Here is a 25,866-nt window from a genome sequence, read left to right as displayed (position 1 = left end):
AAGGAGGGTGTGGCGGATTTACGGGTGCAAGCTCCTTGCGCCCCCCCCCCCTTTCGGCTTCCCACCTGGCTGGGGGGGGTGGGGCTCCGCGAACCCACCGCCTTAGATCACTTTCCTCGTCCCGTACCCGGGGTTCGTTTGCAGAGTCTGATTAGGGTGCGATCACCTCTCGGCCTCCGACGGCTGAGGAGGTTCGGCGTACCCTTAGTCCGGGCCCCCTCCTCCCGCCAGAGAGGGGTGGGGGCCGCAGCGTGGCCGTGGGATTAGGCCGGGGGGGGGAGGGGAGTTCCTCCTGCGGTCCTGTCCACACTGGTCCCAGTTCTCGGGTGTTGCGGGGAGGATGGGGAGTGGGGGACCCGGGCCCTCCCCCACCACTGGGTCCCAGCCCGAGGCCCTAAGTGGAGCTTGGCACCCAGACGTCGCCCTCCACGGCGGACGGGGCAGCAGCCCTCAACTCATCCGCCCACAGGCACCAAAAGGGGCCCGCATCGGGCTCCTTCCACTCCCCGCTGACATGCCCCAGTGCCGGGGCGGGTGTCACTCACCGCGCCGAAGTCTCCGGGTCCGTCCCAGCGTGAGTCACCAACTGCCGGAGCCGTCCTTCCTGGTTGCCCGGGGGGCTGGGAACTTGGCTCCCCTGGAAGCCAGGGCTACCACCTCCTCGTTCCTCCCCCCAGTTGCTCGGCCGCCACCTTTATCAGCGCTGGGGAGTGACGTCCGGGTGGTAAGCCCCGCCCGTGCGGCGCCGCTGCCCCCGTGCTCTCCCCGGCGTGTGCCCGCGCCTCGCTCGGACGCGTAAGCCGGGGTGGCCGGGCCGGCCGCTTCGGCCCGGTCCGCGCTGTCCCCCGCTTCCGGCGGGGTGCCCCGGTCTGGGCTCCCCTGTGCCCTGGCTTTGGGCTCGCGGCGTCGGTCCGCGTGCCGCTTGTAGCGGCCGTTTTCCCCCGTGGGAGGGGATCCCTTCCCCGCCGCCAGTGTGAACCCCGCCGGGTCCGTCACAGAGGGTGCTTGAGGGAAGGGGTTGGGTGGAGGCAGGCTCTGGGGTGGAGTGGGGAGGAGGGGTTGGGCACCTGTTGGGCTCGGAAGAAGCCAGCACTTGAGGTCAGTATTATTGCCATTAGCAGTTATTGTCAATACCAACTATCAATTACAATAATACCACTTGCATGTACTAGTGTTATATATTTACAATCACATATTCTATATTGCATGCAAAGTAGTAGTTTCTACAAAAAAATAAATTAAAAGCAACGGCAGAAAAACTGAATAAAAATGTCAATATATTCTCTAGCTACAGACTTGTCCACGTTCCCTCTTTCTCCCCAGTGTTACTACAGAATATTATTCTCCCACTTCCCTCATTCCCTAACTTGTAACAAGCCTCCCCCGAAGCACACAACCATTCAGCTGAAATAACCATTACAGGTTGAACCTTCCTAGTCCAGCACCCTCAAGACCTGACTGATGCTAAACCAGAGAATTTGCCAGACCACGGGAGGTCAATATTGTCTAGCAGCATTACAAAAACTTCTACTACTTCTGGGGTTCTTAGAAGACATTAAATAAATTAGAGCTAAATAGCAAAACAGAACACTGAGGCTATGTCTACACTCGCGGCTTCTTGCGCGACTAATATGCAAATGAGGCTAAGCGTGGAATATCACCGAGCCTCATTTGCATACCTAATGAGCCACCATTTTTTTCCAGAAGAGGCTCTTGCACAAGAAGGAGCAGTGTCTACACTGCCCCTTCTTGCGCAATGCCGTTCTTTCTGAAAAGTAATAGAAAAAAGAAAAACCCTCTTGCGCAATGCCGTTACACCTATTACTTTTCAGGAAGAACGGCATTGCGCAAGAGGGTTTTTCTTCCGCAAGACGGGGCCGTGTAGACGCTCCTTCTTGCGCAAGAGCCTCTTCTGAAAAAATGGTGGCTCATTAGGCATGCAAATGAGGCACGGCGATATTCCACGCTTAGCCTCATTTGCATATTACTCGCACAAGGAGCCGCGAGTGTAGACATAGCATGAGAGTCGTCACTGGTGGCTGTAAACAAACTTTATGGGACTGTGGAAACTTGACACACCCATGATAACTGGACATCCAGCTCACTAAAATCATGCCAGACCACAGATGTTGCTGGACCAGTGCTGAACCAGACAGGTTCAATCTGTACTACAGTATTACATTGTACTAATATTTAACAGTCAGGGCTATGATACATGGCAGTACCAACTTTTAAATAAATCAACGATCAATAAAAGTGGTTAACTCCATCTACTTTGCTTTCTATATTATTAAAAAGCAATCATAGAAATCAACAAATTATACTGAACAAACCTGACCATACTTAAAAAAAAAAATCAAGATATTTCCTTACCCTAATCCTGCTGCTATATACTGTGGTGCTGGCCACAGCCTTGTGCTTTACTTCTCCAGAAAAAGTTCATCCAATAGCCATAGTTAAAGGCTACCTTCCTGTTTTCTCTTATAGCTTCTTGTGTCATTGGCTCCTCTGTGTCATCCGGGAGCCAAGCTCTGAAGACAGAGCCTCCCCCAGTCGCAGCACAGAATTAAGGGTGGCACAACATGGTATTGCCTCCTTTACTTCTGTGCTGCTGCTGGTGCAACATTGCCTTTGGACCTGGGTGGCTGGATAGTGGTTGCAGCTGGCCAGCTCTGGGTGCCAGAAGCTCAGCTCTGAAGGCAGAACTGTTGCCACTAACAGTGCAGAAACAAGAGTGGCATCTGGTTCAGTAACAAACCCTGCAGGATCGACCCCAGTCCCACTGCAGGGCTCTACCCCCTTCCACTTTTTTCATCCATCCCATTTTTCCATCTCCTGGCTTTCCAGCCTAGGCTGCTGCCCCCACAAACTCCACCCCAGTAACGACCCTGATGCATAGTATTGGCTTGAGCATTTTAAGAAATGCACATTTCAGAGCAAAATATAGAGATTTTTCTTTTTCATATCTGATGCAGCACTCCTAGAGGTGCCAGGACTATGAACTGACAACCCTACACACATTAAGGACTGACATGATATACTGGACATGATTTAACCACTACTTCCATCAGATTTGCTCCAGCGAGACTTGGCCTACAATGGAATTATTTCAGATAAAGGCCTGATGTACACTTAGAAAGTAGGTCGATACAGCTACAGCGCTCAGGAACGTGAAAAATCCAGATAGGTAAGAGAAATTAAGGCTAAGCTAGACAGCCACATTGCATGGAGTCTGTGGAGGTTTTATTCTTCTCCCTCAGGGTGACATCCAAGACAGATATTATCAATCAAATCCAGCACTCCCTGTTTAGGTATAACCACCACCAGAAGGATTTGAATCTGGGACCTCTGAAGCGGAGTATAGGAGCCTCTACCCTCTGAGCTAAAAGCCAGCTGGCTCCCAGCCCATGCTGTAGAGGTCTCTTGATCTTAACTGTTGCTGTGGTCTAGGTACCACTTGCATTGCTCAGTAACCACACTAGGAGTATGGGTTACATAGGCACAGATAGCTACCATGGTGGGGGCAGGAGGAGTTCCTACAGCAATCAAAAACCCCTTCTGTCATTGTAGTCTGGGTCTACAATATGGGCTCATCACAGCATAGCTGCGGCACAGTAGCTATACTGCTACAGCACGTGTAGTGTAGGTATAGCCTAGGACTGATGGGAGAAAGAGGGGAGCCATGCCCTAACTTCCTGATCATCCTCCAATTTGTAGTGGGTCGTCTTTAGTTCTGTTATATTATGTTCATGTGTCTTGAGGCTCATAATACATACAGAACCAAGTACACCAACATCTATTGTAAGAATACAGATTGCTATATTTGTTTATATGTTGTATTATGCATCCAAATTATCACATTTCATTGTCAGAACACCATGTTCTAAAGTTTTGGTACAACAAACAAAACAAACAGGAAAAAAAGCCCAACCACAAAAGCAGTTAACTCCATGGGCATTCAGATAGTTTATCTGAATTTACGTAATTTTCAGCTATGTCTCAGTACTGCAAGTTTATAATGAGCTGGTGCTCTTCTAGCTGTACTAATTAATATAAATCATTACAGTATCATAAGATCTTAAAAAGGCCATAGCTGGTTTGTGTTAACATCCAGTAATGTTATTAAAATGTTGCATTATGGCACCTTGACAATGTTCATTACGAGCATTTTGAACAGAGCGAGTCATTTGGTACGTATATACACTAGAGAAGGCAAAGTCCGGTTCTGTTTTTGCAGCTGTCTCTTGCCCGCGTTGGCTCTTTCTACAGTCATTATGAAAAGAATTAACAGATAATCCTTGAGAAGTACCATGTTTCTATTTTTCAAAGTAATTATTGTATGAAGGACATTAAAATTGAACTAAACACAAAAAGTCTTCCAGGAGAAACGGATGCAATCTCTCTTGTTGTGGACTAGCTACAGGTAATTCATCTCTACAAGTGGCTGCCATTAAGGATATGACAGCTAAAACACAGACAAACTCCAGCTTCTGCACAGAACTGGGGACAGTTCCGAGAAATTCCCAGGACTTTGGATCTTTCATAATAAAGCTGCGGCTGGACAGATTTAGAATTGTTTTCTAACACTTGCATTTTGTTAAAAGCATTTCCCCACTTCTTGGGCATAAAAAAAGTGATTTTAATATTTTTAATGAGAACAGAACATGAGGAGAAGGATGCAAACATTGTCCACAGAAAAAGATCCTCAGCTTGCAGTGAAAATTAGATTAGGAAGCCGTATCTTCTTTTTCTCTATTTCATTTATGTGCAAGTTTACTAGACACACTGGACTGGTTTGAAATCTCCCAATGACGTCAATGGGCCAGAGAAATTAGAGCTAAGCTAGACAGCTGCATTGCACCGAATCTACTGAGGTTTTATTCTTTTCTCTCAGGGTGACATCCGAGACAGATATTATCAATCAAGCGCTCCTGGCAGTGCACCGGAACAGTGGTGTTTTATCATTCACAATGGGAAAAGCTGCAATTAAAAAGCCCTGTTCAGCATATTTTAGGAATATTTTGTTCAGTACAATCAATTATAAAAACTAAAGTATGAAAACTGCAGAGGTTAATTTATTAAAGTATTTAAGTATAAAAGCTGTTTACTACAATCTTGAAGCTTCATCGTCTTGGAGTCAGAAATACAATTCCAAAGGGCTAAAATTTACGAGATGTTTTGACAGTGCTCCCCAGAAAAGATACACCGCTATACATTTTTCTATAGCTCTCAATATAAACCCAGGAAAGCAAAAGGTTCATTAGGCTTTTATAACCATCTTTCCTTAGCTTTAATATTTCTGTTTTCCAAAATAATGGACACGTGAATTCACAGAAAAATGATGCCATTCTATAATATTTTGCTTGTCAAACATAAAACAAAAATCAAGAAGAAATCAAATTATGAGACTATTAGTTCTTAAAGAAAAAAGGCTTTCTTGTCCTGTTATTTGTTCTGAACCCTTACAGGGTATATACTGATTTTCTAATACTTCGGTTTAGCACAGACTGAGAGAATTCTAACAAATGCTTTGTGGTATTACATACTAAACTTGCTTTTATGATAATGGATATTAAGGTTAGGAAAGATTATGTAAGGCAATTTAAACTTAAAGGCTAAATTGTGGCTTCAATTCCACAGCCCTATGCGTGAGACAGCAGTGGCAACCAGGGAGGGTGTTTCTGAGAGATTTAATTGTGAGCTACTCCTTGCACCTGGGGGTGGCACAATCTGCTCTGATCAATTAGGAAAGAGCAGTTTAATTAGTTCTGCTCTGTGGGCCAGTGTGGAAAAAGAGGGGGGCTCGGACCTTGCCCCTTTCCTGAACCCTGTCAGCACCCTGTTTCCAAGACTGCAGTGACTGCTGGGGGTGGGGAGGCTTTTTGCTTGGGAATCTAAGAATCGCAGTCCACCTGTATGAGGATTCACAGATAGAGTCCCAAAGGATCAGTAGATCTCTGCACATTTTCAGGGCAGTGGCATTCATGGCATGTCAAACAGACACCTTTTCGGTTTGGGGATCTTTCCATGGGAGGTTTATCAGCTACATTCCTTTGTCAAAATGGAAATCTGGTGGAAGGGTCAGAAAACTGTGACATGGCAACAAGCTGCAGGAGGAAAACCATGTGGGGAAAGAACACACATAAAAAAACATAATGGCCCCTCCTGTCCTCTGTGGTCCAATTAAATATTATCCCTCAGTCCTATAAGGTGCTCATGTAGTGTTGCGATGACAGGATTATAAAAAAAGAAACTAACAGCATGCTCCACACTAGTCATGCAGCCTGCTGTTAGCTCACAGACCGGAGGCTTTCTGGACCTCACTGGCAACATTCTGAGGAAAATCTGAACTGCAGTCTGTCAAACAAGTCCAATGTTTAACCTGTACATAAACTGAAGTTCTCACTAGGTGTGTCAGTAATTTTTCTAGTTTCTAAGTGCCAGATGGGGGACTTGTAACAGATCTTTACAGAAAAATTATCTGAAGTTAACCCGTATTTGCTCTGTTCATTGTGGAATGCACTTGTCCCACATACTCAACAGCAACCTGTTCCTAAAGGCCACAAAATTTAACTGTGTATGAATGACTGATGGCCAAAGGGAAAAACAACAAAAGGTCACACTGTATTTCATAACAGAAATAAGCCTCGATGAACTCATGTGATTCCCAGCATTGTCACAGAAAAAAGACTAGGGATGTGAAAGTTTAGCCATGTAAATAGTTTTCCGATATGTCTAGACTTATTGGTTAACGTTATTAGTTACATGTAAGCTCCCAGCCTGCTCCTGGGCAGCCAGCTGCCACCCCACATTTCAGCAGTTAGACGTTTACCTGACTGCCCGCCTTTTAGCATCCCTAAAAGAGAGAAGAGCTGGTTGTGAAATTTGGAATCATAAGTATACAAACTCAGCCGTTGGGAAGCAAATAAAGCCAATTGGAGTTTTGCCTAAATTAGTCCAGGGAGTAAGGAATGCAAGAACAGGTTAGCAATTATTGAATTAATAAGAAGCTAAAGAGTTGATAAATAATTTTATGCAGGCATCTCCCCTTGGATATGTACAGAATCTATAGTTTCTCAAGAATAAGCTATTCTACACCAAACTGATTGTAGTTAAAACTTTAAGTTCATCCCTTTCGGATCTAAACATACAAACCACCTATATATTTGACTGAATACTATCTTGGTGCAAACCATAAGCAATTTTGAAGCTCCATCATCAAAACACAAAGGAAAAGCGGTATGGATTTGGTGATACTTTTTCCATAGGAGAGAAGACTCTGGAGCAGATCTCCCATTTAGAGTCAAGGCTCCCGGCATAAACTCTCCAGAATATAGAAGCCTTCAGGGCAGATCTTGGGACATAGTTGTAGCTTATGGAGCAAATCCTGTCCCTTTCTCTCACAGGGAAATACCAGTCAAAAAGTAACAGAGCCCATGTGGTCTAATGCATGGACATACTCCATCTACAGTAGTGAGAAGGGTGATTTATGGTGCAGGCTTAGGATTCAGTGGGATGTAGTTTGCACATGCATGGATCCAATGGCCAGACCTGTGCATGGGCATTCATGGAATGGTGGCACTGAAAACAGTGGTTATGAAGGCTACCACATTACAGAAGTTACCACAGTAGGCATAAACTGAAGGGCTGAAAATCTATTAGATTTTAATCAACCTTCCACCCATGAAAAGGCATCTTTGTAACACAATAAGGCACGCTAACTGAACAAAGGGAAAGAGAACATAAATGGAAGTAAATATGAAAAGGAAAAGCCTTTTTAAGAACGTCTACCCTACCATTGCACAAACAGAAATTTGATATCAGCTATACACAGCATACTTTTTGATTAGAAAACATGTTCTTTCTAAGCAGCAAAAATGTCCCCTCAGATCTGAAAGCTCTTGCCTAATACAAGTTAAATGTGAAACAGTGTTTCCAAGTTATCAAAATTAATATAATTAAACAAATTGACAGAATTACATAAATTGCTATGCCATACTTGATAAAACCTCAAATGCTGTAACTATTTTCCACTTCTTTGAAAGAAAAACTTTTCAAATACCATCCAATCAGAAAGGAAATGTAACCAAATATAATCTATCCCCACAACACAATAATAAGCTTTTCAAACAGCAAAAGGAAATACATACTTTTCTTTTAAAAACAATGGTAAGCCCCAGCTAACTCACAAATATTTCACTGCTAAAGAACCATATTTTAACTCATGGCAGTATCTTCAGTGAAGACATATTTCAACAATGCATTCCTTGTCCTTTTTTTAAAGCCATATATGAGCATATGAAAGATATTTGGCGTTTCATTTCTAAACTGTGCCTACAGACTCCTCCATTATGTCTCTCAAGCATTCTCTATGCATAAAAATGATTTCTTAGCTGAAATTATCAACTATTTATAGCAGAAACAGGACACCTTTATACAAGAAATCAAACAAGGCATTAGGATTATTTAAATGTTATATTAAAGTATTTCTAAATACTCTGTCTCAAATCCACAAAAGCAAGAAAATATAGAGCTATGAGACTTTATAATTAACTCTCACTGCTGTATCTAATTAATGTGAGGAAAGATAGATTTCTGAGTAAAGCACTACAAACTTGTAACTCGGGTCCCCTCCCACATGCATATCACAATTTACAGCCTGAGTTGGAGCCCCCAGAGCTTCTGGGCCCTGGTAAATATATCCTTCCCTTCCATGTGGGGGCCCTGCCACAAAATTTCCTGTATTGCCACAGGCAAGTCCTAAGCAACCTGTACTGCATTTTCTTAGCCTGAATAATGGAACCAATAATACAGTATTTATCTATAGGAATAACACGAAGTGACTGGGGAGTATGAAATACTTTCCTATCCTTACCTGAATGATGCAAAGCAAGTGGAAAGTAAAATACAGGCAGTCCCCGGGTTACGTACAAGATAGGGACTATAGGTTTGTTCTTAAGTTGAATTTGTATGTAAGTCGGAACTGGCTCCAGATTCAGCCGCTGCTGAAACTGATCAGCTGCTGACTACAGGAAGCCCTAGGCAGAGTTGCTCTGCCCCCGGCTTCCTGGAATCAGCCGCTGATCAGTTTCAAGAGCAGCTGAATCTGGACTCCTGGGACAGAACAGCTGGGGCACTGCCGGGTAGGTCCCTGCAGGACCAACCCAGCAGCACCCCAGCTGCTCTACCCCAGGCGTCCCGCAACAAAAGCCTGGTCTTCTGAGGGGGGGGGGGGATGCACTAGCTGCGCCCCCTCTCCCCCCAGCAGACCAGGGAGACCCAAGCAACGCCGCACAGGTGGCGGGACCCCGCTGCCCATGCGGCTTTGCTCCTTTGCCCCGAGCAAAGCCGCATAGGCGGCAGGGTCCCCCGCCTCTGCAGCTTTGCTCCTGTCTCCCTGCTGTGCTGGGGGGGGGGGAACTCCCCCAGCACAGCAGGGAGACAGGAGCAAAGCCGCAGAGGCGGGGCAAAGGAGCAAAAGGCGGGGCAAAGGAGCCGCAGAGGCAGGGCAAAGGAGCAAAGCCGCACGGGCAGCGGGGTCCTGCCGCCTGTGCGGCTTTGCTCGGGTCTCCCTGCTGTGCTGGGGAGTCCCCCCCAGCACACCAGGGAGACCCGGAGCAGCTTTTCTCGCCTCGGAGGACGCGGTGGCAGGACCGCTGTGCTCTGGGCGGTCCCGCCACCCGCGAGCTCCGGGGCGAGAAAAGCCCGGTTCATAAGTGCGGATCCAACATAAGTCGGATCTGCGTAAGTCGGGGACTGCCTGTATATATGAAGCCAAACTTTGACACACCTTATAATTGCCCCTAACGGCAAAGTGAAAAAGAACATTGCTGTTTTGGATGGCCATCCTTTGGACAACTGCTAACAGCGACACACTTTTATGGACATGAATAATCTGCACAGGTGAGCGTACTCAGTTTCCATGTCTGGGCCAGGGAATGAGGTTGCATATTAATGAAGTTTCATACTAATATATCTGACTCATAGGTGCCTTCCTAGACTGTCCTCAGTGATTTCTGTTATGGATAGCCTGAGAGACTAGCTCCACAAACAAATTATGTCCACTATATAATTAAGTAATAATCAAATACATTGTCACAATAGATTCACAGCACAGAATCATAAGCCTAAATAAACAGTGAAAGGTTATAGAAGGCAATTAATGTGTTCTTTCCAGGCTTCTATTGCCAAATCATTTTAAGCACTTGACCCTACAAAGATTTAGGTATTCAAGTAAAATTACTCAAGTAATCTCTAAATCCTTGCAGGAGCAGAGCCTAAATGCATAGGGCTTTTTATAAACTAAAAATAGCAAAATCAGACTCCGTTATGGAGGAATGAGCTGCACAATTTCACTTTTTTCTTTTTGAGTTACTCAGCAGGAGCACAAAAGATGACAAACCACAAAGCTTCAATTATTTTTGCTGTCCCATGAACTAAAACATAAACCAAATATGGTTAAAAATAGCATCCTGGTTGAGACCTTGCAATGCAAACGTCAAAAAAGGTCTTTTTATGGCTGAGTTAGTATATTTCATCAAAAACAGAGTAAGTGATGTTAATGAAAAGCTATTAACTAAAGCACGCTGCCTGCTCCTAACTGCAAAATATTCATTGGGTGCTTCCAGAGAGACCATTTGGTAAAAAGACTAATTATAAGCATCAAAAAGATACTTTACAATTTTCAATGTTAAATAATATATTGAAAACAACAAAAAGATTGTATTTACAGTGCTATTTTAGGCAAAAAAAAAAAAAAAATCCACCTGCATAGTCAACAATAGCTTTAGTTGTAAAAAGATTTAATGACTAGGCTTTTTTTTTTTTCCTTTTACGTCCCGGCTACGTCTACACTGGCCCCAAATTCCGGAAAAGTCATGCAAAGCAGGTAAGTCAGAATAGGGAAATCCGCGGGGGATTTAAATATCCCCCGCAGATTTAAATAAACATGTCTGCCGCTTTTTTTCCGTCTTGGGGAAAAGCCGGAAAAAAGCGTCTAGACTGGCGCGATCCTCCGGAATAAAGCCCTTTTCTGGAGGATCTCTTATTCCTACTTGAAAGGATGAGTTTCTTCTCTATGGCCTTAGCTGAGAGCTGGCTGGCTTTTAGATCATGTGGCTCTAAAAAAAGTAGAAATAAGAGATCCTCCGGAAAGTAGGAATAAGAGATCCTCCGGAAAAGGGCTTTATTCCGGAGAATCGCGCCAGTCTAGATGCTTTTTTCCGGCTTTTCCCCAAGCTGGGAAAAAAGCGGCGGACATGTTTATTTAAATCCGCGGGGGATATTTAAATCCCCCGCGGATTTCCCTATTCTGACTTACCTGCTTTGCATGACTTTTCCGGAATTTGGGGTCAGTGTAGACGTAGCCCCCGTGTTTAACATTTTTGGGATAAACAATCCTTGGAGACTGATTTACAAAACTGCACCGAGCACCTGCAACTCCCACAGAAATAGATGAGAGATGCAGGTGCTCAGCTCCTCCCTGTTCTCCACAGTCACAAGCAAATATTAAACAAGCTTATGCGGCTTTTCAGAGTTTCGTCATGGAATCTCTGTTGCTCAACTGTCGCAGAAGGCATTTGTAATGCTGACAGGCGGAACCAAACCTGGGATCTTTGGAGCTTAGTGCATGAACCTCAGCCACATGATCTAAAAGCCAGCCAGCTCTCAGCTAAGGCCCTAGAGAAGAAACTCATTCTTCCTCTCCATAAGTGGTCTAAGCACCACTACATGGGACAGTGAACCACATCCAATAGGTGTGTATGTTACACTATTCAGGAGCTAAAAGTCTCTGCATCATTTCCAGAGATGTCAGAGTAGAGGTTGGAAAGCACCTCTACACTAGCACGGAATACAGTTACATCTTTGGCTGCCAGGATCAATCATGAAAGATGTCCCCTTCCCAAATATCAGTGTGTAATGATGTATGAATAGGTACTGATGACAATGGAACAGAATCTTTCATGCTCTATTAGTTGTAGGATAATAGGTGGGGAATGTTTGAGAAGCCATTGTGACTCCCTGATCCTAAAGGCTTACCTATACCAGCTCCTGTCCCTACAATTCTTAGAGCAACTATTGGCCTGCTCTAAGATTTGCGGCTAGTATAAAGTTTTTACTTAACCTTAGGCTAATTGAAAATTGTTAAAGCAGTGTTTTGTTCCGCCAAAAACCTCCCCGCCCCATTCCTCCCCCAAACACCCAAACCCATCTGTAACACATCTCTGGCAACAAAGAGCTGTCCTACACTGGGGAATATTTTGCTCGTAATCTGAAATACTTTTCTGACCCTTTCATGCTGCATGAATGGCATAAAGGGTGTCAGATCTTAATAAAAATCGTACTGAATATTTCCATTTTGGCTGAAGTTTTAATATCCTACAAGAGCTGTGATTTTCATATAATGGGAATTGCTCTAAATTAAACTAACAACTCCCCTCCTCTCCTCCCTCCCCCAATAAATCTACAAGGGAATCACTCAAATAATTCTGACTTAGGTCTACATGTGTTCTGTTAACATGGTCACCAATGCCTGTCACTTGACAGGTAAGAGCCACAGGATTTCTCAGCTCTCTTTCCCTTGTGATTGTTCAGATTTACAATCCTTTGGCTTGTCACAGCTTCTTCCATGAGATCTGTCACATTCACTTCCCTGTGACTGACCGTGTCCCCTGGTGTTCCTGAGCAGCATGAACTTGTCTTTGCACAGACAGTCTGCAGGCTGTATGCTTGCATTGCATACATTCTGATGCTCCAGGTGGTCTCATTGTGCTTGCCAAGCTCCAGCTGGGATATTAAAGAACATAGATCTGGAAACCATACAAATCTACCCATTTGAATCCCTTTCTGCCATGACTGCATGTGTGTAGAAATTTAAAGTAACTTAATACAGAGAGCTTTGCTACTACTGTATCTGTTAAAAGGTAAAGGACCTCACACACAACAGATAGTTATGCCAGTGGTACATCTAAAGCCAAAATTATATGGTTCGTGTGTCACTGAAAGCATCTGGCCAACCTGTTAGTGAGCAAAAGAACATTTAAATTGTTGAGTTTGTCTTTAGACAGACAACACAAAATGCAGAGGCTAAAAGTGGTATTTTCAGGTTAAAACATCCAAATAGTGCAGTAAGTGTATACAGTTTCAGCGAACCAAATCTGGACTAAAGTTTTCTCAGCATTAAAACCTGCTTACATGACCTTAAAGGGAAAAAATGTGGCACCGTTCAATTTTCTAAAGACCTATAGTCAAATAAAGTTCCATCTTCATCTCTTTCTCTAATTTGGAACTTTAAGTAGTCCTATTGGTTAGCAATATAAGGAGTCATGTCCTGTAGCTATTCTCATGCATGATGGGCATGTAATATTTTGCCAAAACAAGGGACTTAGTCAAACCATTAGTGTCATATCAGAATGGATCGTTCATACACCTAGTCTCAGAAAGGGCCCATTCCAAATGCTTTAGTGCAAGACACAGAAGCTTCACAGTGTTTCTGACTGTATAAGGATACACCATGAAAGAATATTCTTTTTAATTTCTGTTAATGATCAATTTATCAACTCTTGCATGAGGCTGGACAATTGGTAGTCCTTATGTTTATTCTAGTTAATAACGAGATGATGATGATGATGATGATAATGATGATATCTAAATAAGAACATCTTATAATTTCTTATTTAGATATGATCATATCTAAATGATACCTAAATAAGAACATCCTGTTTAGGACTTTGGGGCCTGATCTCCTGCAATGTTAGTGGGTTGAGGTCACTCAGCACTTCAAAGAAAGCTCTCAGTACTTTGCAGGATCAGACCCTCCTTTCCGCTATTCCTTTCTATATATGTCTAAGTTATTCTTCACTATAATGCTACCTACAGCCCTACAATTGTGTCCTAATTCTTTACACTAAGCATTCTCTCTCTCACAAGGTTACCTCTTTTCAGTGATACATTTTTTCTTTGCCCTCCTCACCAATAACTCTCCTCATTCTCCCTTCCCTGAAATATTGCACACCATGTACTTTGACTATCTTGGCTCTGGAACAGGAAATAAAACTTTAAGTCTGTAAAATGTTGAGTACACGTCTGGAACTATAATCCTGACTTTTATTCTGAGCAAAAGAAATATCAATTATTTAGTCTGCTCAGTAATAACTTAGAGCAATGAAACCCACAGTTAAGTGTTATCAATAAAAAGTAGAAATACTTACATATTTAAAGTACACAGGTACTTCATACATTAAGAGCAAAATTGTGTTTTTGTCTAAAATTAAACAGCATGTTATAACACAACAGAAACCAATATAAAGATGTATTATATGCTATAGAACGTAACATGATCTGTTTTAGAAGAACAACAGTAAGAGCTGCATATCTGTTAAAATATAACATTAGTTGACAGCACAGAGGTGGCTTGGGAAGTCACAGAGATAAAACCAAAGAATTATACTGAAGTAATAAATATTGACTTTAATAACTTAGTACAATTTTAAATTCAAGAATTAATTTCATACAAATTAATTTTTTTAAGCAAAAACATTTTCTTGATTGTGAGTAAGCCTTAGCAATATAAGAAAAAGATCGCATACTCTTATACATTTAGACTTCAACGCATAGTCTGTGATTTATTCAGAATATGACAACATAGTATAAAAATGAACAAAGCACAAGAGGTAAAATTTTGCATTACTTGCACCTCACCCCCCCAATTCCTATCAAAACTCATAAAAGGTTTAGGGGTGCCAGCAGTGCTAGAATCATAAAGAGCAAGAACCTGCGGAGAAAAAGTAAATATTAAAAACAGATCAGTTAAAATACTGCAACTTTAGGAACATATTTCTTTATCAGTATTCTTTGTTTAAGTTCTGCTCTACATAAACTAAATATCCTTCCAACTCTTTTCCCCAGCAGACGGTGCAGTGCATTGTTTTGAACAAAGACAAATAAATACCTACCATATCCAGGAATGACGCCGATTAGGAAAATCTTTTATATTTAACATCTTCCAAGATATTTCTTGTCCACGTCTCATAATTTAATCAGTACATTTTTCATATATTCCACATTTCTTTCTTCTTTTACTTTCATCACCAGCACTTAGTTATTTCAAGGAGTTTTTATTCTTTGTGATTATGTGTCAACTCCCATTTCAAGGTGGATGTCACTTTATATATGAATGCAAATGACTTGGCAATCAAAATGTAAGGGTGCATTTGGAACATCCTCTACCGATTCCCATATTTCCTCGTTTATACCAGAAACAAATGTGTATATATGCCTGACAAAAATCTTGACTGCAATTTCCTGGTTTCATTTGTATATTCCCTTTCCATGAGGCCTAAAAAGGAAACCATTTTTCAAACACAAGAAACATCTCTGTTTTAGAATCCTATTTATCCTCATTTTCTATTCGTTGTCCATGCACCAGATTCACAATCCAAACCAAAATTTCTCTGATGAATGATTTAAAAACCAAGCTCCACGCTGCTCAGAATCTCGCTATATTTCACATTTGTTTGTAGCTGCAGTACCTCCTGTCTGACCAGTTTTACATTGTTTAGCCTTTCAGCGCATGTTGAAAGGACACCTAACGCATGGGATCAAATTTCTTGAATGACACACACAAACCCCAACAAAGAGGAAAGCCCAGGTTAGATAATAAAGGTATTTGCATCACCAGGGGTTACTGGAAAGGCACAAAGAAAGGGCTCTGTTGCAAAACTACAATCACAGATACTACCTTTATTTTATCCCTGTTATCCCAGAGTGTCGCTGCATTTGGGAATGGGGATCTTCAGTGCCCTTTTCTGCTGATCTTTAGCTTTGGTTGATCAGGTGTCTTACATACAAGAATATCCATAATACACTAGCCCTTGAGCAAATTTGGCCACTGATGAAATTCAGTGTGAAAAGTGTGGGTCCTGGTGATTCTCATTTTTGAATGTAAAATGGGACATTACCAGCCTTACAGCTAATTTCTGATGCTAAAAACATCAGAAACAACATAATTCCCCTGTGTGTGTTGGGGGAAGGAGGGGGGAAGAGGACTGGCACAAAGAAACTGCGTAGGCAGACTCAGCGTTCCTTGTGCACAAATGGAGTGCAGCTCTACATCAATACTCACGGTAGCAGCAGAGAGGGTGGGCCAGGCCAGAAGATTTGTACACTTGCCCATTCACTTGCCATGTACGGCAGAAGCATAGTGGTCCATGAAGAGTATCTAATACTACTGAAAATGCCACACTGACGATAATGTTTCTGAAATGGATTGTGGCAGATATGGCAATATCATGGACAGACCTTACTGTAACTAAGTTACATCTTATTGAATTAGGGTCTGTATTCTAGGCATCCTGTGTGTTAAAAATGCAAATTATATGTATTATTGCAGAACTGTATGTAACATCCTTGGGTGGAAACACAACTAATGCAAACCTGGAAGTGCTAGGAACCTCTGAGGTCTATTTGAAACAACATGGCAGGAAAGAATTAACTTTTAAAGTTAGGAGGGCTTCCCAGGAAATCTCTAGGGAGGGTGTATGCAAATGTACGCCTGTTGGTTATGCAAGAAAGTAGCTTTTTGTGTCCCAAACTATTTGGTTATACACCAGTCACCACACAAAAAAATATCTCATGTAGTGTTTGAAGGACTGACTCCAGAGCACTTGCTAGAGTTGGGGTGATCTCTGGCAAGCTTATTAGCATGGCTGTAGGGTTTGTTTTAGTGTTTTCTCTGCAATGTCTTTCACCTTAAGAATGAATGTGTTTGCTTAGGAAAATCTGTGTGGTACCTTATAACTATGGTCAAGTACACAGTTTATAGCCCTTTGGGAAGAAAAGTAACACAGGCCTGCTTAGACAGACTGACTTGCTGGGGAATTTACAATGTGGGCATGGGACTATGGAGTCTGGAAATACCCATCTGAGGAGGAAGTGAGACATGTCTCTGACCAAGACAAATGATTGCTGGGGAGTGGGAGCCCTTAGTGGACTATAAAAGGGAAATAAAGTTGCAGTGACCCGGAATTGTGACAGAGATGATGGCAAACAGTTTCTTCTTCATTAGTTTTAATGCTTACCATTTGAAACCGGTATAAAGATCCCAAGGTGGATGTTCACATACTAAGAAAGGGGGAACTGATTAGAATGAACAGAATTACTTCTGGAAGAGTCTTAAATGCCACCAATTTTGTAGCACTAAAATCTTCAAAAGGAGTCTGCTTCCTTCCTCACGACCCCAAACATTCAGAATGTACAAGTTCTTACATGTGAGCTTTCTTTAATTAGGTTGGAGTGTACTGCACCACCTTTCTTCTGTTTAATAAGATAAGACATTAGGGGTTGTTGGTTTTTTGTTTGTTTATTGAAACACTTTTTACTTCCAATTTCAAAAAGAAGGGATTTCAGGGTCAGCTCAACTCAAGCAGGGTTGGATTATAGGGAATCATCATTTGCAGGGAGTTAGTGATTTACAAATGGTCTTACAATTCATCAGAATCAAAGGTGATTCAACAGGAAATGTTCTCGAACTATACAAAAGAATGTGGGCAGTCCATCAACAGGCTAACAGCATGAAAGCAACTGAAACATCTTCAGTCATCAACTGAACAGCTAGGGGCATTTAATAATGAGTCACATACTGTGGCTGGAGAAATATCTTCATAAACTGACAAGAAACTGGTGATGGCCAGTCATGCCAATACATTTAAGTACTGAACTGTAATGGAATGGTGCTTTTTATCACATTTTATTAATCTGGATTTTAAATAAAATTTCAAACACTTTAAGAGTTAGCATGTAATAATATTTCCAGTCTAAGTCATGACTTGGACTAAAATATTTTGCAACCAAAGACACAACTCTGAGAAAAGAAAATGCTGATTTAAAGACCTAGTTAAGTATTAGATTGACACATTAATCTATATCTGTTTGCACTGTGTGACACTTAAAATCAGTAAGTCACTTTATATAAGTGTAGGTATTGAATATTTTTGTAGTTCCATAATTAGTGATCAAGCAATAAATTCCATAAGGAACTTGGTTGGCATATAGAGGTGGAGAGGTAATCAATACTGAAAACACTGCCACTAAACCTGCAGATTTTGTGCACCAGTATTATTATAATTTTATTAGGAAGGAGCTTGTTACTTCTAAAATACTTCCATTTAGACTACAAGAAAGAAGGTAAAGTGTTTTATGTGCAATTGTGAATTAAGAAAAGAAAAGACGATGGTTACCAGCTTAGACAGATTTTAATGATATGAGAAGGTGTTGTCTCAAAGCATGCCCCTTTCTGCCACAGTATGCTTCTGTAAGTGCCATCCACTAAGTCCCCTCCTGGTTCTTCCAAGTGCTTATTCACAATCTAGAGTGCTTAAAGTAACATCTCCTTTTTTTTGTATACAATACCATCTCATTTGGTCTTCAGGCCTAAGGCCATGTCCAGGTTTCCAATTCATCCTTGTAGGACACTCAGTTTCTTTGGTTAAGGGAGGCTACAGCTGTCCTTCACGGACTGGCCTGCGGGAAGGTTTCCCCTTGCTAGGCTCCTCTCTCCGCAGTCCGCTCTCTCTCTTCCTCTTTGGTTCTCCAGATGCTTTTGTTTTTATCTCTGCTCCAGAAAGCCTGATTTCAGCCACATGACTTGCCCATCATGGTACTCTGACTAGTTCCTCCGTATGTAAAGTTACAGATGAGTTACAGAGGAGGCTGGACCATCCCTTAAAGAACTACTCATCCTGAGGTAGAAGCTTAATAGCTACAAAAATGAACCATGTGTGTGTGCACTCTAGCCTCCCATTTTGCAAGCTTACATTGTGTGAACAATTAATAACCATTTCTGCATGTAGCCAATACAGCTGCACATCTAGCTATCGTAGATGGTTTTGCATTTTCAAAATGGGGATACACACTAGTAGAAATGTAAGCAGCCTTAGGGCTAAAAGCTTATCTCAAACTATTTCAACTTTTTTAAGATTGCTGAAATGTCTTTGCTCAAAAATTCCTTTTATTGCTACTCAAAGAGTCTAGTTGTGCCATCCTATTTCCTTCATTTTACCTTTATCTTTCAGTGAAATACATCAAGCCTAATAAGCAAAAGCAGCATTGTGTCACAAAGTTATTTTCAGCTATTTTTTTACAATTTATAAAAATATAATAGTGATACAGTTAAAGTGATACAAATACCTAGTGGCTGTGTCTACATTGGCACCCTTTTCCGGAAAAGGGATGCTAATGAGACAAGTCGGAATTGCAAATGCCGCGGGGGATTTAAATATCCCCCGCGGCATTTGCATGAACATGGCTGCTGCTTTTTCCGGCTCGGGGCTTTGCCGGAGAAAAGCGCTACCCTAGACGGGATCTTTCGGAAAATAAAGCCTTTTCCGGAAGATCCCTTATTCCTCTTAAAATCAGGAACAAGGGATCTTCTGGAAAAGGCTTTATTTTCCAAAAGATCCCGTCTAGACTGGCGCTTTTCTCCGGCAAAGCCCCGAGCCGGAAAAAAGCAGCAGCCATGTTCATGCAAATGCGGCGGGGGATATTTAAATCCCCCGCGGCATTTGCAATTCCGACTTGTCTCATTAGCATCCCTTTTCCGGAAAAGGGTGCCAATGTAGACACAGCCAATGTAGACACAGTATATAGTTATACTGGTAAAAAAAGTGTTTGACACCAGTGTAACTGTTTCTGTAAAGAAAGGAGAGTAAGATACCCGGGCACAAGACAACTTTATCTACTATATATTTGAGAGTCTGTCTGTCTGCCTATCTGTTCAAGAACTCTTCCTAAATGGTAAGTACTAGGACCACCAAATTTGGTATACAGCTTCTTATCATAACTTAAACCCAAGCAAGGGTTTGGTTGTGCCGGGAAAATGGGATGTGCCTGGAATGGGATTGCTTCTCATAACCAGGGCTCGACAAATATACAACCCGGAAAAGCTGGGTTCGGGCCGCAGTTCATTGAGCCCTGCTCATAACCATATAGAAAAGAGACAGAATGACCAAGCAGGTGATAGGAGGTGGCTCAGGGCACCCCCTGGAACTGTCCCAGCTCCAAGCCTCCCACACCCTAGACACCTTTTAAGGAAGATGGGAGCAGAGCTTGTGGCACAGTGTGCTGCTCGTTCTCAATGTGCTTTCAACGATAGCCAGCAGGGAAATGGAATTCAATTTTTTCCACAGCTTTTTCTGCTCAGAGCAGCAGAGACACAAGTTCTGGCCAAAGAGGGGAAATGCAGGAGGCCTCCCAGAGGCCAATAATCTCGACTTTTGGCAAGTCTGCATTTACACTACTGTAAATTCGAGCATGCAAGGTTGGCCATTGTGTTACTCCTCATGAAAAGCAGGCGTACTGAAATCAACTTCAGCAGCCATTGAAGTCGACATGGCAGCCCGGTAGCATGGATGCATCTTTTAGAAATTCAACCATATATGACTAAATTCAATGTAAAGTCCTAGTGTAGACTAGGCCTACACTAAAATGTTTTAGACAGCTGCCTACCTTTTAACTCACCTGCCGATTTAATAAATCCACTGAAGGAGGTGTAGCGCTTAGCGCCAGTGCAGACACTGTGTTACTTATGCTGACAGTGGTAGTCTTCTGGAGGTGTCCCACAATGAGCCCCATGGTCACCATTTTGAAGTTTGCTGGCAGGCAACCAGTGGCAACGTGGGGAGGGAGGGTGTGAGGGGACTTGTGACCTCCCCAAACGCCATGGACAGGAAGAGCAAGGGGCCAGAGCCTCTGGGCAGCCCTGGGGAATAGCAGAAGGGCCTGGCGCCAGCAGCAAGGGTCAGCCCCCACCCAGCAGCACTCAATGGCAATGTAAGACCCAAGTGGTGTCATTGGAAAGGGGTTTGGGGGAAGAATCAAAGGTGGAGTAAGGGCGGGGAAGGGTTTGGGTAAGGGCAGGGAAGAGATAGAGGCAGGGACAGGGAGAGGAGGAGGGATTGTCTCACCCACCCCTGGGCTAGATGTGTGGGGAGGAATCATGTAGGGGGCAGTCACGTGGCCAGTGCCACCACTGCATCCTTCCTCAACAGTCGCCTCTGCTGGTAGCCAAGTATACACCCTTCCCCTCCAAAGCTCCACACGTTTAGAAATTCCATTTCCTGTTTGCTCAGTGTGAAGTACTCTTGAGCCCACCTAGCAAGTGCCCAGCTTATTATGCAAGCTACAGACTTCAGACATGCCCCCGCCTAGAGCACACCGGAGATGGTGGATCATTTAGATTCTAAATGCTATATCAGATCATTCATAAGCAACAAAATGCTTCCCCTGGATATTTCAGTGGCTATTCTGCAAAACGTTATTGTCCTCTTTGCAAGTGTTTACATGGTTCTTTGTTATATGCAACTAACAGAGGCTGGTTTGTGGAGTACAATAGCATGTATTGATTTGGAAAAGGATGAGATTGCCCGTGGACCAAATGAACTACTCACCCAAGCAGGCTCCTTTTATTCATTCATTATGGCCGGTCACACTGATTAATAATGTAAAAATACTAATTTGCAATTCAAATGGTTTCCTCCCACACAAACAGTGTGCACATAAGACCAACCAAACAGTGCATTACATTACAGGTTCACACATTATAGCACTAAAATGTTCCATTAAAATTAAAAAGTCTGTACCTAAAATATAATTGAATTCTAAAAAATGTTTTAATTACTAGAATATATAAAAATCTGCATTTGAGTCAAATATAAATTCCATGATGAGTCATTTCTTTAAAAAAATTGAAATTGTTTTCCCACAAATAAAATATACTTCACATGCTTGAAACCTGCAAGTAATTAGTGTGCCCTGAACCTATCTACTACAAAAAAGGAATTGGATTTAGTACAGAATAGACTGTGTAGGTTATACAGGAGGATCTTGTCCAGGATAAAAAAAGCGCCTGTAGCAGCCAGCAAGCATAATTACAGGTATGTATTCATTAGGGATAGGTTGCAAAACTGTTTCTTGCCAGTGCAGATGGTTCTTCATTGAACTTGCCAGGTAGAATATTCAGTTTGCTTTTCCATTGCCATGAACCTGGCGTAGTCATTTCTACCTGAGCAAAGTGAGTTTATGTTCCCTAAATAAAACAATGTGCAAACTGGCAGCACTACACAGGCAGTCCCTGAGTTACGTGGATCCGACTTATGTCGGATCCACAGTTACAAATGGGGCTCTCTCGCCCTGGAGGACGCCAGCAGCGGGACGCCCAGATGCGCCGCGGTCCCGCCGCCCGCGTCCTCCAGGGCGAGAAAAGCTGCTCCGCGTCTCCCTGGTCTGCTGGGGGGGGGCTCCAGCAGACCAGGGAGACGGGGAGCAAAGCCTTGGAGGACGCCGACAGCAGGACAGCCGCGGCGCGTCTGGGCTGTCCCTCTGCCCGCGTGCTCCGCGGCTTTGCTCCGCCTCTCCCTGGTCTGCTGGGGAGAGCCCCCCCCAGCAGACCAGGGAGACGCGGAGCAGCTTTTCTTGCCCCAGGAGGACGCGGGCGGCGGGACCCCCCTCCTCCCCCAGCAGACCAGGCTTTTCTTGCCGACGACACCTGGGGTAGAGCAGCTGGGGCGCTGCCGGGTTGGTCCCGCAGCGCCGTTCCTCGGCGCTACTGGACCAACCCGGCAGCACCCCAGCTGCTCTGCCCCAGGCGTCCCCAAGTCAGCCGCTGCTGAAACTGACCAGCGCTGACTACAGGAAGCCCGAGGTAGAGTTGCTCTGCCCCGGGCTTCCTGGAATCAGCCGCTGATCAGTTTCAGCAGAGGCTGACTTGGGGACACCTGAGGTAGAGCAGCTGGGGTGCTGCCGGGATGGTCCCCGCAGTGCTGAGGTGCAGCGCTGCGGGGACCTATCTGGCAGCGCCCCAGCTGCTCTGTCCCAGGAGTCCAAATTCAGCCGCTGTTGAAACTGATCAGCGGCTGATTCCAGGAAGCCCAGGGCAGAGCAACTCTGCCTAGGGCTTCCTGTAGTCAGCCGCTGGTCAGTTTCAGCAGCGGCTGAATCTGGACACCAGTTCCAACTTACATACAACTTACATACATACGTAACCCGGGGACTGCCTGTAACAGAACCAAACATACTGCACACAATAGTTTTTCATTAAGGATTTACATTAATTTTGCTCCTGCATGCAGCCTTCTCAATAGAAACAACATTCAAAACCATCCTGTTGCTCAAGCCACAAAAAAAACTTGCAAAGGGGACAAAATCGAAGGGATACAGGTTTTTACCACCACAAGCGGATAGTGTGCTGAAACAAAACAAATATGACATCCCAATTCAAAATGTTGTGATGGATTTTTCATACACAAAGGCTATGTCTACATTGGCACCCTTTTCCGGAAAAGGGATGCTAATGAGACCAGTCGGAATAGCAAATTTTCCTAGGGGGAATAAGGGATCTTCCGGAAAAGGTTTTATTTTCCAAAAGATCCCGTCTAGACTGGCGCTTTTCTCCGACAAAACCCCGAGCCGGAAAAAAGCGGCTGCCGTGTTCATGCAAATACCGCAGGGGATATTTAAATCCCCCGCGGCATTTGCAATTCCGACTTGTCTCATTAGCATCCCTTTTCCGGAAAAGGGTGCCAATGAAGACACAGTCCAAGAGATCAAACCCTTTAAGTGCAAAACTCAACTGAAACTTGCCTATCAAGCTACAACAGGAACCCATAATACTGTTAACATTATCTTCAAGAGATCGACTCCTCTAGCCTTATTTGCATCCTTAATCAAATTCACGTTTGACCTAAAGCCAAAATTCCATTGCAGAACATATTTGTGGCGAAAACTGGTTTTTGTAATAGTATATAAATTATTGCTTATATGTATTTTTGTGTGTGTTATCATACACTTTTATATTGATCATTAAAATAAATGATTAGGATTAGACTAGAATAGTGCTATAACAAAACAGTGTCATATCAATTAAAAGTACCATCTCCTTTTCCTGTATTAAGTCAGAATTCCTTTAAGACGAAAAGCAGGAAAAGAAGCTGGATGACACGAGGAGTAACTTCCATGTGAAAGATTGCAATGACACTCAGTTGTGTGCTCATATTCCACTGAATCCAATTAGTATGCCAATTTAAAAAATATCATTAAGTACCAGGCATTTTACAAAGAAAATGCAGAGTCATTTAAAGAGGGTTTTTGCTTATTAACATGCATTATACATTGACTTATATTATAAATGTAGAGGCACATTCTTAGGACGTATGCACATGATTAGTGGAGTCGAAAGAAATCCTGCATGGATCAAACAGCAGGATTCGGCTCTTATTGTATTGAATCCCAGTAACAGCATTTAAATTAGAAATGTCTGATATACTTTTAAGTAGAGCTGGGCTAGCAGCTACTGCCACGTCGCAGAAAGAAGCATATTACAGTACATGTTTTGATTGTATAGGTTCCAAAAGAGATGAGACAGGGATGAACAACAGTTGTTCGAAAACAATGTAGAGAAAAAGATGGGAGTATATGCAGCATCGCCAGTCTTACATAAAGGACTTTCTCCTACATGATGGATTATTCAGTTTTTTGTCATGGTACTGAAACATTTGGGTTAATGTCTTACAGAAACCATTGCTCACCAAGCCATCATGGAGTACGAGAGTCAACTCTCTCTCTTGACTTTAGTGCAGATTTAAGATGACCCAATAAAGGTGAAATGTTAATTCAAAAAACAAACAGGAAACGTTGGTGGTACATGTCAGAGCAGGTGAAACCCCTGTGATTTAATTAAGATTGTTATGAATAGCTGGCATATAGTCAAAAAGCATGATGTACAAGAAGCATATGAAACTGTCCAAAACAAAGAAAACAAAGTAACCAAAATGATACCTGCTCTTCAATCCTGCAAAGGACACTGTTGAGAGGCTTTCAACAGGAAGTAACATAATGAATCAATGATAACAGCTGGTTTATGGATATTTCAGAAGAGAGAGCTATGCTCTTTGTTACCATCTTCTACATATCTTAATGTTGACTTAATAAAAAGCTAATTAGTGAGAGTTTTCATCTATTTTATGTCAACAGTACATATGATGAAATCTCTTTCATGTACATTCTTGACAACAGAAAACCCAAATATTAAAATGATGAATGTACCGTATGTGAAAACTATGCATGCACTGAGCAGGTTTCCATCTGGATTATGTTTTGTTCCACATTTTTATTGCCACTCTAGGGAGATTTAACTGCATGTTTCCCTTTGGATACTTCAAAAATCTCAAAGCTTTTACAAAGCAATTTTGAAAGAGATGCTGCAGGGGGTGTGTAGTTTCCATTGCAGTATTCTAAGTGACTAAACCAATCATAACAATCATTCATCTGATCGAAGGGGAAACCACCATGAATATTTCACCATGAAATTATATTTATTAGCTCTCTACCCTTCAGAGTTTTGAGATGCAGCTATTGAACTATTAAAGAAACACTGATTGCTGCTTTCTGGATGAGGTTGAGTCCAACAACTTACAAAAAGAATCCAGTACTAGTGATTCTTTTTAACCTATAATTCCTTATATATCTTGAGGATTTCCATAAAAAGGATATGCAGGTAGAGGAGGAAAGCAAGGGTAGTTAGGTAAAAGCAGTTAAACTACAACTGTCCATTGTGATGCTTCCTAATCCCTACACACAGTTACATGTGGTGTCCATTTAAACTACCCCCCACCAGCAAGGTGGTGCTCAAGATGGTAGTACCAGATTTGGCCCTAAAATTTCAGCTAAAGTTTTCAAATCACGGTGCCTTAAGTTTGTTTTATATTTAGGTACCTACATAAACAACCTGATTTCTTGGGATGCTGAACATTCACAAGGTCCCATCAACTTCAATCAAACCACTTATTTAGATGCCTCTCCGTAGCATAATTTTAG

General features: G+C 42.7%; 1 protein-coding gene across 3 annotated transcripts in view; it reads right to left on the bottom strand.

Moving 5' to 3' along the window:
- The window catches only part of PDE4B (phosphodiesterase 4B), a 413,469-nt gene that overhangs the window by 141,705 nt on the left and 245,898 nt on the right, over positions 1-25,866 (bottom strand). Inside the window, exon 1 of one of the 3 annotated variants that reach the window (XM_075936178.2) lies at positions 14,955-15,504. The exons of the other annotated variants lie outside the window; for them this stretch is intronic. Within the exon in view, the coding sequence (XP_075792293.1) occupies positions 14,955-15,031 (77 nt within the window). The 5' untranslated portion in view covers positions 15,032-15,504. Of the gene's footprint in view, positions 1-14,954; positions 15,505-25,866 lie in introns of those variants that run through there. 3 annotated transcript variants of the gene reach the window in all.

Source organism: Pelodiscus sinensis, chromosome 9, assembly GCF_052426305.1.
Source record: "Pelodiscus sinensis isolate ZL-2025 chromosome 9, ASM5242630v1, whole genome shotgun sequence".
Taxonomy (NCBI): Eukaryota; Metazoa; Chordata; order Testudines; family Trionychidae; genus Pelodiscus; species Pelodiscus sinensis.
The sequence above is the reverse complement of the archived record's forward strand: the minus strand, read 5'-3'. Positions and strand labels throughout refer to the sequence as shown.